General features: G+C 43.8%; 1 protein-coding gene across 14 annotated transcripts in view; it reads right to left on the reverse strand.

Moving 5' to 3' along the window:
- Positions 1 to 14,753, reverse strand: part of DCAF1 (DDB1 and CUL4 associated factor 1) — a 466,661-nt gene that overhangs the window by 201,139 nt on the left and 250,769 nt on the right. For all 14 annotated transcript variants that reach the window (XM_029599562.1, XM_029599550.1, XM_029599554.1 and 11 more), the window contains one exon: positions 2,254 to 2,423. In XM_029599562.1, coding sequence (XP_029455422.1) covers positions 2,254 to 2,423 — 170 coding nt within the window. The remainder of the gene's footprint in view (positions 1 to 2,253; positions 2,424 to 14,753) is intronic.

Here is a 14,753-nt window from a genome sequence, read left to right on the forward strand (position 1 = left end):
TGAAAACAACAATGAGCAGACTCTCCGTTACTATAGTGCAGCACTGTGGGCGGGATCCTGGACTGATCCTTGGTACTACAGGAAAGAAAATTATCAGGTAAGAAACTAATTTTCCTTTCCCTGTACGTACCAGGATCAGTCCAGGACACCTGGGATGTACCAGAGCTAACTTACCGAGGGTGGGAAGCAGAGAGTCCCGCTCGGAGTACCCTCTCTCCAAATCCCCCAGCATCAGTAGCCTGAACATCCAACCGGTAATGTTTAATGAAGGTATACAACAATTAGGCCTAACAAAACTAGCCCAAAAATCAAACCTGACTAACCACCAGAATCAGGTCAGGCAGGGCTGTGACTGGACCTGCACCATCTACTGGAGACAGAGTAAGACTGAGGGGCTGTGACTGGCACAGGGGCATATATGGCTCCGCCAACAAGTTTTAATCTGTCTCCATCTACTGGTGCGGAGTCACAACCCAGGTGTCCTGGACTGATCCTGGTACGTACAGGGAAATATATATTAGTTCATTTTATTAGTTCATAGCTGTTCTTCCCTGTGTGATTGGTTCAGCAGAATATTGCTGTTTGTCAATCTGATATCCAGATAGTAAACTTTTGTAGATAGAAATAGAATAGATTTTTGAAAGCACACAATACAGGGGAGATAGGTGATATATCCAAGTTTAACCGTTCCAGACACATACAAAATATGATAAAGCAAACTATGCATCACCAGTGGGAGATGTTGACAAGCAAAGACCTGAGACCATAATCAGTACAGAATGGAGAGGCATCCAAATAACTGCAGATGAGGAGAACTGAACTTTACTTAAGCAGGCCATGATGAGGAAAGTGAACCTGACACTGAACAAACAATGAGAGCTTGACTATAAACTCTGACAAGCCAGGCATCCCTTGAAAATCAGATTACCTAACCACAGATACAACCACCAGCATGGATACTGCAATGGATGACAGAAGATACTGAGATTTAGCACAGTCTCTTGGCAGTCTGGATGCACATCCTCCTAAAGATTTCAAATTGGACAGACTTCTGTGTCAATTAAGCTTCAGGTGAAATAAAGCTTAGATGGGGCTTAGATATTCCTGATGAAGGTCATCTGACCAGTTGCACCAGGACAGCAATATATACATATGTAGTAAATTGTTAGGTTTTAGTGGTATTACTCTTTATAGCATTGAATCCATTAATCAGAATTCTTGTTTATTTTGGTTGTTTACTCATATGAGTTCACTATCATTTTTCTGTATCTAGGAGTGGAATTTACTGGGAATAATTTGAAGGTCACAGGCCAACCTCTGAGTTAACTCATATATACTGATTTGCACTGTGAAAGGCTAAACCATACAGACAGGAATCTGAGAACTTTAGTTATGCCAGTAGTTCTACGGTGAGAAAGTAAACAAATAACTGATACCAAACAGGCCGATACAATAAAGTTGCAAGGAAAAACGGCACTCAATGTTGAGCACCCACTTTCCTAATGCACGCCCAACCATCTCTCCTGGGCGTGTGATACAATATTTAAATGAGGGGGTTGCGCTAAAAGAAGGCACTAGGGACAACTGTGCGCCCCTAGTGCCTCCTTGGCAGCCCAGGAGAGGTGGTTGTCAGCAGGTTAGGAAAATGGATGCTCAATTTTACAAGCATCCATTCTCCTAGCCTTTGCACAGATGTGCGTGTACATATAGTGTGTGTGTTTATATGTACATATTTAGGAATACTTAGTAATTGCTATCATCTGCAATTAACTTCTGTATTATCTGATTTTATTTATTCCCTGTTCTATCCTCTTACTGCATAAATAAACCTATCAGAAAGACCTGGAACTGTGATGTACTGAGTCAGAGTGTGCATTTGAGTATTTGTGTGGGGAATAAGCTCCTGGGTTCAAGCCCCCAGGTATAATCCCAATAATTGTGTATGTGTGTATTTACATTGGGTAAGCTCCCAAGATATAGTCCTGCTTGTGTGCAGGTAGAAGCCCCTTGGGTAAAATTCAATGTTTGCTGTCAGAACCCAGAACTTACCCCCAAGATGTTCTAAAAATAGCTTGAACAGAACCGTATCTGGACTTTCTGCCCACAAAACCTGAACCCATTTGAAGAGAGCAAAAACCAGTTCTCTGCCCTTCCATGTATTACAGCCTACTCTTTCTCCCCCTCTGTCCAGTTTTATCTCTAGTTCACTAGATATGTCTCTTATCTTGCCCTGCTCCCCCTACCCAATCTTACCTGGCATAGTAGGTCTTCCAGTTACAGGCAATGGAGATGAGCTGCAACATTAACTGCACACAGGACAGCTTCAGGAACACCTCAGCTGGCTCCCAGTACAGCTGTGCCGGGCCATATTCCACCAGGAACTCCATCATCTCCACAATCTGCTCATGCGTGTAAGAGCAGGCCTGGAAAAGTTAAGAAGCTTAGCGTTACAGGGGAGCGTGTGCTTTAAAAAAATAAATAAAAATTCTATGCCTCTGAAATCCACTTGACCCAAAATAAATTAGAGCTCTCCAAACATGTAAAAAGTCTAGCACAATAGCTTGTTATTTAACATTTTTATATACCAAAATTCATGTAGCAATGTTACATATCAATTCGGTTTACATTATAACATTAACATGCATGTAAGAATGCGGTTACATCGAACAGGAAGGTAAACTTGGAACAAGTAACTGGGGAATAAATTACAATGAATAAATAAAGTAGTGCGAGTTCTACTGAGAAGTTAAGTCTAACCTGGCTAAATATCTAGGTGCTTATTGGTTAAATAGTCACTTTACATGGAGCACCTGTTTGGATTGATAAAGCGGCGATTATTGGCATAGATTAAAAGCTTGTTCGAATAGCCAAGTTTTGAGTCTCTTTTTAAATGTGATTGGGCAAGGTTCCTTCCGGAGTTCAGGCGGTAGAGAGTTCCATTGCGCGGTGCCCGCTGTGGATAGAGATAGTTTATTTAGTGAGGTTTTGATAGGAGGGGCAAGGAGTGTATCTCTATACGCTGCTCTCTCCGGTCTTGCGGGTATATGTGGTCGAATAGGTATACTGAGTTCCAGTGGAATGAGGTTGTGTATGATTGTTAGTACTTTGTAGGAGATTCTGAACTTAATTGGGAGCCAGTGAAGGTTTCTCAAGATGGGGGTAATAGGATTTCTTTTGTTAGACTTAGTCAGAATCCTGGCTGAAGCGTTTTGAAACGGTTTTATGGAGTTAGCTAGGAGGCCGAGTAGAAGGGAATTACAATAGTCAGTTTTTGAGAAAATGATTGCCTGGAGAACTGACCGGTAGTCTTGGAAGTGGAGGAGCAGTCTGAGCCATTTCAGCACTTGTAATTTATAGAAGCCATCCTTTGTGATGTTATTAATGAATCTCTTTAGGTTTAGTTGATTGTCCATGATGACTCCGAGGTTTCTGACTTGAGAAAAGGAAGGTTGAATAGTAGGGAATGTGTTAGACATTGCATTGTTACAGTCTTGTGAAATGAGGAGATTTTCAGTTTTATTTGAATTAAGGATTAAGTTAAGGCTCAAGAGCAGGTTGTTGATGGATTGGAGGCAGTTGTTCCAGAATTCTAGTGTTTTTTGAAGAGATTCCATAACCGGGATGAATATTTGTACATCGTCTGCGTATATGTAGTCTGTTAGTTTTAGTTTGGAGAGGAGCTGGCAAAGTGGTAGTAGATAAATGTTGAAGAGGGTGGGGGATAAGGATGAGCCTTGAGGGACTCCTAGAGAAGAGCGGACTGGGTGTGATTCGTTATTGTTGACTCTGACCTTGTAAAATCTGTTATGTAGAAAAGATTTGAACCAGCTGAGAGCAGTGCCTTTGATGCCGATGTCAGCTAGCCGGTCCAGAAGTGTTGAGTGTTTCACCGTGTCAAATGCGGCCGATAGGTCGAGAAGAATGAGTAGGCCGGGTTGTTTTTTATCCAGATTCAACAGTAGTGTCAGTTAGGGAGATTAGGAGAGCTTCTGTGTTTCGGGCTTTTCGGAAGCCGAATTGAGAGGAGGCTAGTATTTTGTCGTCGTCTAAGTACTTTGAAAGTTGCTTATTCACTATTTTTTCTAATATTTTGGAGATGAAGGGGAGTTTAGCAATCGGGCGATAGTTGGCGGGGTCTTCTGGAGACAGGTTGGGTTTTTTCAAGAGAGGTTTAAGGATTGCGAGTTTCAAAGGGTCAGGAAATGTACCTTGCATTAGTGAGCAGTTAATGATGTTGGCAATTGGTTTGGCGACTGTTTTTGAGATGGCAATGAGTAAGTTGGCAGGAATCGCATCTGTGGGGTGCGAGGCAGGTTTGAGCTTCTTTAGGACTGTTTCAATCTCTAAGGAGGAAGTCGGCTCGAATGTTTCCAGACCCGTGTTCTGTTGAATGTTTGAGGAGTAGGCTGGTGGTGGAAGAGGAAAGTGGTTGGCCTTTAAAGGTCTGATCAAGTCTGTGATTTGTTTCTCGAAATATGTGGCTAACTCTGAGGCTTTGCTGGCTGCTTGATCGTCCGGGATGGTCATGGGGGAAGATTTGGTGAGAGTCGAGACGAGGGAGAATAAAGCTTTGGGATCAAAGATGAAGTGGTGTATTTTCTTTGAGAAAAAATCTCTCAGTTTGTAAGATGGATATCCGGTAGCGGTGCATGAGGGCTTTGTAGGCTCCCAGGTTTGATGAGGAAGGGTTCTTTCGCCATGCATGTTTGAATCTTCTAAGTTCTTGTTTCAGGGTTTTGAGTTGAGGGGTGTACCAGGGTTTCCTTTTGTTCGAATTAGAGAGGAGGGCTTTCAAAGTTAATGGGCACATAAGGTCTGCTACGTTCTTAGTTATTTTTATCCAGGAGGAAGTGGCTGAATTGGCATCCGTGAGGTCTATTTTGTCTAATGCAGAGGATAGTTGTGGGCTGAGAGATTCTGGGTTGCATAACTTTCTGAATTGGACTGAGGTTTTTTGTACTGGAAGGGGGATGGGTTGGATGAGCTTGAGAGTAGTGGAGATCAATCTATGGTCCGACCAGGGGACTGGGGAGCAAGTCGTGGATGAGGCAGTGGTAAGGCTTTCATTTATGAAAATTAAATCCAGTGTGTGCACTGCTTTGTGCGTCGGGTCTTTAATAATTTGTTTGAAACTCATATATTGAAGTGTGGTGAGAAAGGTTTCACAACTGGAGGATTGAGGGGTTTTATCCACGTGAAGGTTGAAATCTCCCATTATTATAGCAGGGGTATCTGTGTTAATGTGTTTGGCTAAGAGTTCAATTAAAGGTGACGGGTCTGATTCTAGGCTTCCAGGAGGGGCATAGGTAAGGCAGATTTGAAGGTGTTTCGATTTGAATGTTGTGAATTCAAGAGTGGTAGATGAATTTGAAGCCTGTAGAGATAGCCCTAGCTCTTTTTTTGTGGTTAATAAAAGACCGCCGCCTCTTTTTTTGGGTCTGGGGATAGAGAATGTGTCGTAGGCGTGAGTAGGGAGTTGATTGATTAGGACCGTGTCTTCCGGTTTCAGCCATGTTTCGGTAATTGCGCAGCAGTCCGGTTTTGATTCTGTGAGATAATCAAGGAGGAGATGCGTTTTTTTCGAGAGTGATTGTGCATTGATCAAGGTTAAGGAGAGTAGCGTGAGGCCCAGTAGTTGGTTCAATGGTGAAGTCATGATTGGAATAATTCTTTTTTGTATGACGGAGTTGGTGTGGTTTATTACGGAGTTTCTCCTTTGGTTGTAAATGATCGGGATGGTGAAAGTGTGCATGAGGAATAAAATTCTGGATGAGTGGTGAAGTCTGAAGGAATGTAGGTGAAGTGAGGATGAAAGCTGGGGTAGTCTGCGGAACTGTTGGAGACGTCTGAATGGGTGTTGGAGGTGTCTGGATGGATGCGGAGAAGTCTGGATGATTGCTGGAGGTGTCTGAAAGCGTGCTGGAGTCAGCTGGATGAGTGTTGGATTCGACTGGAAGAGAGCTGGAGTCGTCAGAGAGAGTGCTGGGGTTGTCTGTATGCTTGCTGGAAGCGCCTCGATGCTTGCTGGAGGCGTATGAATGAAAGTTGGAGTCGTCTGGATGAATGTTTGGAGCGTCTTGATGTAAGATGGAGAATATTGAGGACTGGTGTAATCGGTGAGCTGGTTTTTGGAACTCCGAGACTTAATTTATGGGATAGGTTGATGAAGGTGCGTTAGGTGAGTACTAGAGGTCGGATCTCACAAACGGTTCAGGGAAAGAGATAGGGTTAATAGTGTTCTGTGGACAGACAGACCGTATAAGGGCTGCACAAGCACGGCTGCACTAAAGATGAATCCAGAGGTTAATGGCTGGATTGCGAGAGGGATAGGGTTAGGCCTGGGCCTGGGGCAGGCCCCTTAGGTCATGCTCCTTTGGACGCGCGCTGCCGGGAGGATCTCAACTTTAAAGGCCTGATAACTGATAATCCTCGAGTACATAGCTGCCAACAGTTTCTCCTTGTGGTGAGATGATTCCACAGTCACAAAGGGGCCTTAGGTACTTGTTGAACTGACCAGTCTCTTCCTGCAAAAAAAGGATGCCTAAACAGGATCTTAAAATACTAGCACAATACCTAATCCCAACTGAATCCCAAGAATGAAGGCTACCATAACCACTGGAAGTAGTCCTCTTGCTGAGAATCACACCTTTTCCTGCTCATGCCCTTCACTATATCTAAGGAATATTTTTTTTCTTAGTATTAAAGTTTTTATTTGATTCCATTTCAGTAACCTGATATACAAACCATTACTAATAATCAAAATATTATCACATCCAAATACTCATTAAACAGGAATCAATTTTAATCATAATTTTAAAGTTTACAATGTTCCGTCCCTGCCCCCTCCACACATCTCCCCCTTCCCCATCAAGTAAAACAAAGCATATAGAAAATCCCAGATAGTAATACTAAGTCCAATCCAGTGGGAGCACTGAGAGGAGAGGATCACCTTGCAGGTGGCTGAAATGAATCAGTAAGTTTTTGCTTGGGACACTGCCCCAATACTTTAAAAAAAAAAAAAAAAAGACAAAGTTAACTATCTGATAATATTATTTAGTGTGTTTGTGTGCTTGTGCTTTTAATAGTCAGTAAGGCAGCAAATAAACAGAAGTTAGACTGTTTGTATTTTTAAATAGTCAGTCTGTAAGGCAGCTAAGTAAGCAGAAGTTAGAGTGTGTGTATACTTTAAAAAAAAAAAAAAAAAAAAAAAAAAAAAAGTTACCAGAAGCTAGAAATAAGCTAGGAGCAGTGTATACCTAAGTAAAAAGGTTGAAAAGTTCAGTTCAGTTACTCACCTTGGAAAAGTGTTGAGGTAGTGTGATTTGGTTTGATTAGGTACCAACATTTGTTAATCAAGAGAACAATGAGTCACTCTGGCTGACTAACTGAAGTTAGACTGTTTGTATTTCCCAACCCTCCAACACTTCGCCCACCCACCCCAAGTTCATCCTTTAATTTATAGGCAGGTGCCACTTAAAAAAAAACCCAACACCTTATTGAGAATTTGATCATTCCCATATAGGCCACTACCAGACATATAGTGAATTCACTAATACATTTAAAGGACATTAATTAGACACATTCCTATTCCCATAGCAACCTAAAACTTAAGTAGGAACTGAACAAATTTGAGATGAAGGCTTTTGCATCGAGTGTCACATGTATGATTTTTTACCCACCGGTGAGAAATTGTACATGTGCATGCGATGCAAAGAGCTCCTGGCTCTCAGAGAACGAGTCCGATCTCTGGAGGCTAGAGTGGCAGACCTGGAGGAGCTGAGGCAGACAGAGGTATGTACATGAGATCTTCAGGGACATAGTAGTCAAGTCCCAACTTCAAACTGGCAGCCCTGGTGCTGCCTTGGAGGAAGAGGGTCTCATGATGGGAAAGCACCAACCAGGTGCAGCAGGAAAGGATCCTGTAGCAAGGACCTGCTCTTCAGGTGATGCATTGTCCTTTCGCACTGAGGATATCTCCCCAAGGCCTACTGCCCAGGAGGGAAGGGTTTTAGGTCGGCCGTCATAGTTGGTGATTCGATTATTAGGAATGTAGACAGCTGGGTGGCTGGTGGGCGTGAGGATCGCCTGGTAACATGCCTACCTGGTGCAAAAGTGGCGGACCTCACGCGTCACCTAGATAGGATTTTAGACAGTGCTGGGGAGGAGCCGGCTGTCGTGGTACATGTGGGCACCAACGACATAGGAAAACGTGGGAGGGAGGTTTTGGAAGCCAAATTTAGACTCTTAGGTAGAAAGCTTAAATCCAGAACCTCCAGGGTAGCATCCTCTGAAATGCTCCCTGTTTCACGCGCAGGTGACCAGAGGCAGGCAGAGCTCCAGAGTCTCAATGTGTGGATGAGACGATGGTGCAAAGAAGAGGGATTAAGTTTGTTAGGAACTGGGGAACCTTTTGGGGAAGGGGGAGTCTCTTCTGAAGGGATGGGCTCCATCTTAACCAGGGTGGAACCAGACTGCTGGCGCTAACTTTTAAAAAGGAGATAGAGCAGCTTTTAAACTAGAACAAAGGGGAAAGCTGACAGTGGCTCAGCAGTGTATGGTTCGAGGGAGGTATCTTCAAAGGATACTAATGATGCATTAGAATTAGGGCATCCCGACAGTGAGGTTCCAATTATAAGAAAATTAGTCCAAGTGCCTGTAACTAAAAACTCACCTGAGCTAAAAAATTCTAACTTATCCCTATCAATTAAAAAGCAGAATGAAAATACAAACAAAAAACAAACTTTGAAATGTTTCTATGCTAATGCCAGAAGTCTAAGAAGTAAGATGGGAGAATTAGAATGTATAGCAGTGAATGATGACAGACTTAATTGGCATCTCAGAGACATGGTGGAAGGAGGACAACCAATGGGACAGTGCTATACCGAGGTACAAATTATATCGCAATGACAGAGAGGAGCACCCAGGAGGCGGTGTGGCACTTTATGTCCGGGAAGGCATAGAGTCCAACAGGATAAACATCCTGCATGAGACTAAATGCAGAATTTAATCTTTATGGGTAGAAATCCCTTGTGGGTTAGGGAAGAGTATAGTGATAGGAGTATACTACTGTCCAACCTGGTCAAGATGGTGAGACTGATAGTGAAATGCTAAGACAAATTAGGGAAGCTAACCAAATTGGCAGTGCAGTAATAATGGGAGACTTCAATTACCCCAGTATTGACTGGGTAAATGTATCATTGGTACATGCTAGAGATATAAAGTTCCTGGATGGAATAAATGACATTTTTATGGAGCAATTGGTCCAGGAACCGACAAGAGAGGGAGCAATTTTAGATCTAATTCTCAGTGGAGGACAGGTTTGGTGAGAGATTTAACTGTGGTTGGGCCGCTTGGCAATAGTGATCATAATATGATCAAACTTGAATTAATGACTGGAATGGGATCAGTAAGCAAATCCACGGCTCTCGTGCTAAACTTTCAAAAAGGAAACTTTGATAAAATGAGAAAAATTGTAAGAAAAAACTGAAAGGAGCAGCTACAAAGGTAAAATGTGTGCAAGAGGCGTGGTCATTGTTAAAAAATACCATCCTAGAAGCACAGTCCAGATGTATTCCACACATTCAAAAAGGTGGAAAGAAGGAAAAACGATTACCGGCATGGTTAAAAGGGGAGGTGAAAGAAGCTATTTTAGCCAAAAGATCTTCATTCAAAAATTGGAAGAAGGCTCCAAATGAAGAATATAGGATAATGCATAAGCATTGGCAAGTTAAATGTAAGCCATTGATAAGACAGGTTAAGAGAGAATTTGAAAAGAAACTGGCCGAGGAGGCAAAAACTCACAGTAAAAACTTTTTAAAATATATCCGAAGCAGAAAGCCTGTGAGGGAGTCAGTTGGACCGTTAGATGATCGAGGAGTTAAAGAGGCACTTAGAGAAGATAAGACCATTGCGGAAAGATTAAATGATTTCTTTGCTTCGGTGTTTACTAAAGAGTATGTTGGGGAGACACCCGGTCCAGAGAAGGTTTTCATGGGTAATGATTCAGATGGCCTGAACCAAATCACGGTGAACCTAGAAGATGTGGTAGGCTCGATTGATAAACTGAAGAGTAGTAAATCACCTGGACCGGTTGGTATACACCTCAGGGTTCAGAAAGAACTAAAAATGAAATTTCAGACCTATTAGTAAAAATTTGTAACCTATCATTAAAATCATCCACTGTACCTGAAGACTGGAGGATAGCTAATGTAACCCCAAAATTTAAAAAAGGCTCCAGGGGTGATCCGGGAAACTACAGACCGGTTAGCCTGACTTCAGTGCCAGGAAAAATAGTGGAAAGTGTTCTAAGCATCAAAATCACAGAATATATAGAAAGACATGGTTTAATGGAACAAAGTCAGCATGGCTTTACCCAAGGCAAGTCTTGCCTCACAAATCTACTTCACTTTTTTGAAGGAGTTAATAAACATGTGGATAAAGGTGAACCGGTAGATGTAGTATACTTGGATTTTCAGAAGGCATTTGATAAAGTTCCCCACGAGAGGCTTCTAGGAAAAGTAAAAAGTCATGGTATAGGTGGCGATGTCCTTTCATGAATAACAAACTGGCTAAAAGACAGGAAACAGAGAGTAGGATTAAATGGGACAATTTTCTCAGTGGAAGGGAGTGGGCAGTGGAGTGCCTCAGGGATCTGTATTGGGACCCTTACTTTTCAATATATTTATAAATGATCTGGGAAAAAAATACGACAACTGAGGTAATCAAATTTGCAAATGATACAAAATTGTTCAGAGTAGTTAAATCACAAGCAGATTGTGATAAATTGCAGGAAGACCTTGTGAGACTGGAAAACTGGGCATCGAAATGGCAGATGAAATTTTATGTGGATAAGTGCAAGGTAATGCATATAGGGAAAAATAACCCATGCTATAGTTACACAATGTTAGGTTCCATATTAGGTGCTACCACCCAAGAAAGATCTAGGCGTCATAGTGGATAACACATTGAAATCGTCGGTTCAGTGTGTCGCAGCAGTCAAAAAAGCAAACAGAATGTTGGGAATTATTAGGAAGGGAATGGTGAATAAAACGGAAAATGCCTCTGTATCGCTCCATGGTGAGACCCCACCTTGAATACTGTGTACAATTCTGGTTGCCGCATCTCAAAAACGATGTAATTGTGATGGAGAAGGTACAGGGAAGGGCTACCAAAATGATAAGCGGAATGGAACAGCTCCCCTATGAGGAAAGACTAAAGAGGTTAGGACTTTGCAGCCTGGAGAAGAGACGGTTGAGGGGGGATATGATAGAGGTGTTTCAAATCATGAGAGGTCTAGAACGGGTAGATGAGAATTGGTTATTTAGTCTTTCAGATAATAGAAAGACTAGGGGGCACTCCATGAAGTTAGCATGTGGCACATTTAAAACTAATCGGAGAAAGCTCTTCTTCACTCAACGCACAATTAAACTTTGGAATTTGTTGCCAGAGGACGTGGTTAGTTCAGTTAGTATAGCTGTGTTTAAAAAAGGATCGGATAAGTTCTTGGAGGAGAAGTCCATTACCTGCTATTAATTAAGTTGACTTAGAAAATAACCACTGCTATTACTAGCAACGGTAACATGGAATAGACTTAGTTTTTGGGTACTTGCCAGGTTCTTATGGCCTGGATTGGCCACTGTTGGAAACAGGATGCTGGGCTTGATGGACCCTTGGTCTGACCCAGTATGGCATGTTCTTATGTTCTTATTATATAGCAAATGTTGCTTACCTGTAACAGTTCTCACAGGACGTTAGTCCTCATATATGGGTGACATCACAGGATGGAGCCCAATCACGGAACACTTCTGTCAAAGTTTCCAGAACTTTGACTGGCCCCTACTGAGCACGCCCAGCATGGCACTAACCCTGCATACAGCAGGGGTCCCCCTTCAGTCTTGTTAAAAAGCTACAGGTAGTGCCGAAAATAAAATAAGAAAACGTTACGAATCCAACACTGCAGGGCGGCGGGCAGGTTTCATGAGGACTAACATCCTGCTGTCCTGTGAGAACACCTGTTACAGGTAAGCAACATTTGCTTTCTCACAGGAGAAGCAGGATGGTAGTCCTCACATATGGGTGAGTACCGAGCTGAGGATATCCGAGCATGAACCAAATGTACTCAGGCGTGCAAGGCACTAGGCCTGGGATGAAATTTGGCCGAGGGCATCCTGAACCCTACTGGGCAGATGGAAGGGTGTTGGTACGTCACGTTGTAAATAGGTTGCGCAAGACAGACTGGCAGAAGATGGAATCTTGTCTTCCGGCTTTGTCTAAGCAATAATGGGCTGTAAAAGTATGGAGAGAACTCCAGGTGGCAGCCCTGCAGATGTCAGGAAGCGGCACCGATCGTAGGTGTGCTACTGAAGTTGCCATAGCCCTCACAGAGTGTGCTTTAACATGGTCTTGAAGTGGAATGCCCACTTGCTGATAGCAAAAGGATATGCAGGCCGTCAACCAGGAGGTGAGATTCTGCTTACCCACAGGCTGCCCCAATTTGGTGGAATGGAAAGAGACAAACAATTGAGTGCTTTTCCTGTGAGAAAGCAGCTGTATGGTCTAGGTAGAAAGCTAGAGCCTGTTTGCAGTCAAGGGTATGCAGAGCCTGCTCTCCTGTATTGGAATGGGGCCTGGGAAAAAAGGTAGGTAGTATAATGGATTGATTGAGATGAAACTCCGAAACTACCTTAGGCAAGAATTTGGGGTGAGTATGGAGTACCGCCCGGTCCTGCAGAGGTTTAGTGTAAGGCGGATAAGTAACTAGACCTGCAATTCATTAACTCTGCGAGCTGAAGTGACTGCCAGAAGGAAAATCACTTTCCAGGTGAGATATCGAAGGTCACAGGATTGAAGAGGCTCGAATGGTGGTTTCATGAGCCGACGCAAAACTAGGTTAAGGTCCCAAGAAGGGGCTGGAGGACGCAAAGGAGGCTTGAGGTGAAGCAAGCCCTTCAAGAAGCGAGTTACAAGGGGTTGTACTGATATGGGAACATCCCCGACACCTTTATGGAAGGGGCTACTGCACTGACATGCATCCTGTTGGAGGAAGTTTTTAGACCTGACTGACAAGTGCCAGCGATAGTCCAGAAACTTCATGATTGGACAGGTAAAGGAGTCAAGGGACTGAGAAGAGCACCATGACGTAAACCTGGTCCATTTGTAAGAATACAATTTTCTCGTGGAAGGCTTCCGTGAAGCAATCAGGACACGGGAAACTGGTTCAGAAAGGATAAGTGGCTGAAGGATTAACCTTTCAACATCCATGCTGTCAGAGACAAGGCTTGAAGGTTGGGGTGGCATAGGCACCCGTTGTTTTGAGTGATTAGAAGCGGATCCTTTCCCAAGGCAATGTGCCTGAGAATGGAGAGATCCTGAAGTATTGGAAATCACACTTGGCGCGGCCAGTGAGGTGCTATCAGGATCATGGTTCCCTTGTACCGACGTAACTTCATGAGAGTCTTTGAGCGAAGTGGAAGTGGAGGGAATGCATATAGGAGACCGGTTGCCCATGGTAGGGAGAACGCGTCTCTTGGTTGATGGTGTTGGCTGCGAGTGAGAGAGCAGAAATTGTTTACTTTGCGATTTTGAGGAGACGCAAAGAGGTCTATTTGAGGATAACCCCATTGGTGGAAAATCGAGTTCGCTACTGAGGGGTTGAAAGACCACTCGTGCGGTTGAAAGGTACGACTTAGCTTGTCTGCCAACACATTGTCCACTCCCGGCAAGTAGGTGGCCCTGAGGTACATCGAGTGGGCGAGGGCTTCTGCCCATATCTCTGCAGCTTCCTGACACAGAAGGTAGGAGCCCGTGCCTCCCTGCTTGTTTATGTACCACATGGCCACCTGATTGTCCGTCTGGATCAGGATGACTTGATTGGAGAGGCGATCCTGAAAGACTCTGAGAGCGTATCCGATTGCTCGAAGCTCCAGGAAATTTATTTGGTGTTTGTCTTCCTCTATAGACCAAGATCCTTGTGTCTGCAGATCGGCCACATGGGCTCCCCAACCGAGGTTGGAAGCATTGGTTGTGAGAGTTATTTGAGGGTCTGGAGCCTGGAAGGGTAAGCCTTAGAGAAGATTGACTTGATTTCTCCACCAGGCGAGAGACTGACAGAGTGAGTCGGTTACTTGGACAACGGTCGACAGGGGCTGAATGGATTGAGTCCATTGTGACCTTAGAGTCCACTGCATGACTCTCATGGCCAAGCGGGCCATTGGGGTGACCTGAACTGAGGACGCCATGTGTCCCAGGAGGATGAGAACATGGTGTGCAGTCGTGGAATGCTGAGACTGCAGTTGGTGTGCAAGAGACAAGAGAGTGAGAGCTCGCTGTCGAGGCAGAAAAGCCTTTGCCTGCAAGGTGTCCAAGTCTTCCCCAATGAACGATAAGGTTTGAGATGGGACTAAGTAGGATTTGTCGTAGTTGATGAGAAATCGTAGCGAAATTAAAGTGCGTAAGGTAAGATGTAGGGACGACAGAGCAGCTTGCTGAGTGGGAGCCCTGATTAATCAATCGTCTAGATAGGGGTAGACGTGAAGACCTTGAGTCCTGAGGAAGGCTGCAACTATGACGAGGCATTTTGTAAAGACTCGTGGTGCAGACGTGAGGCCGAATGGAAGCACTCGGTACTGATAGTGATTGGGGCCTACCAAAAATCTCAGGAATTTGCGATGAGATGGAGTTATCGCAATATGTGTGTATGCGTCCTGGAGGTCTAGAGAGCAGAGTCAGTCTCCTCTTTGCAGAAGAGGAAGAAG

Source organism: Rhinatrema bivittatum, chromosome 4 (assembly GCF_901001135.1).
Source record: "Rhinatrema bivittatum chromosome 4, aRhiBiv1.1, whole genome shotgun sequence".
Classification (NCBI taxonomy): domain Eukaryota; kingdom Metazoa; phylum Chordata; class Amphibia; order Gymnophiona; family Rhinatrematidae; genus Rhinatrema; species Rhinatrema bivittatum.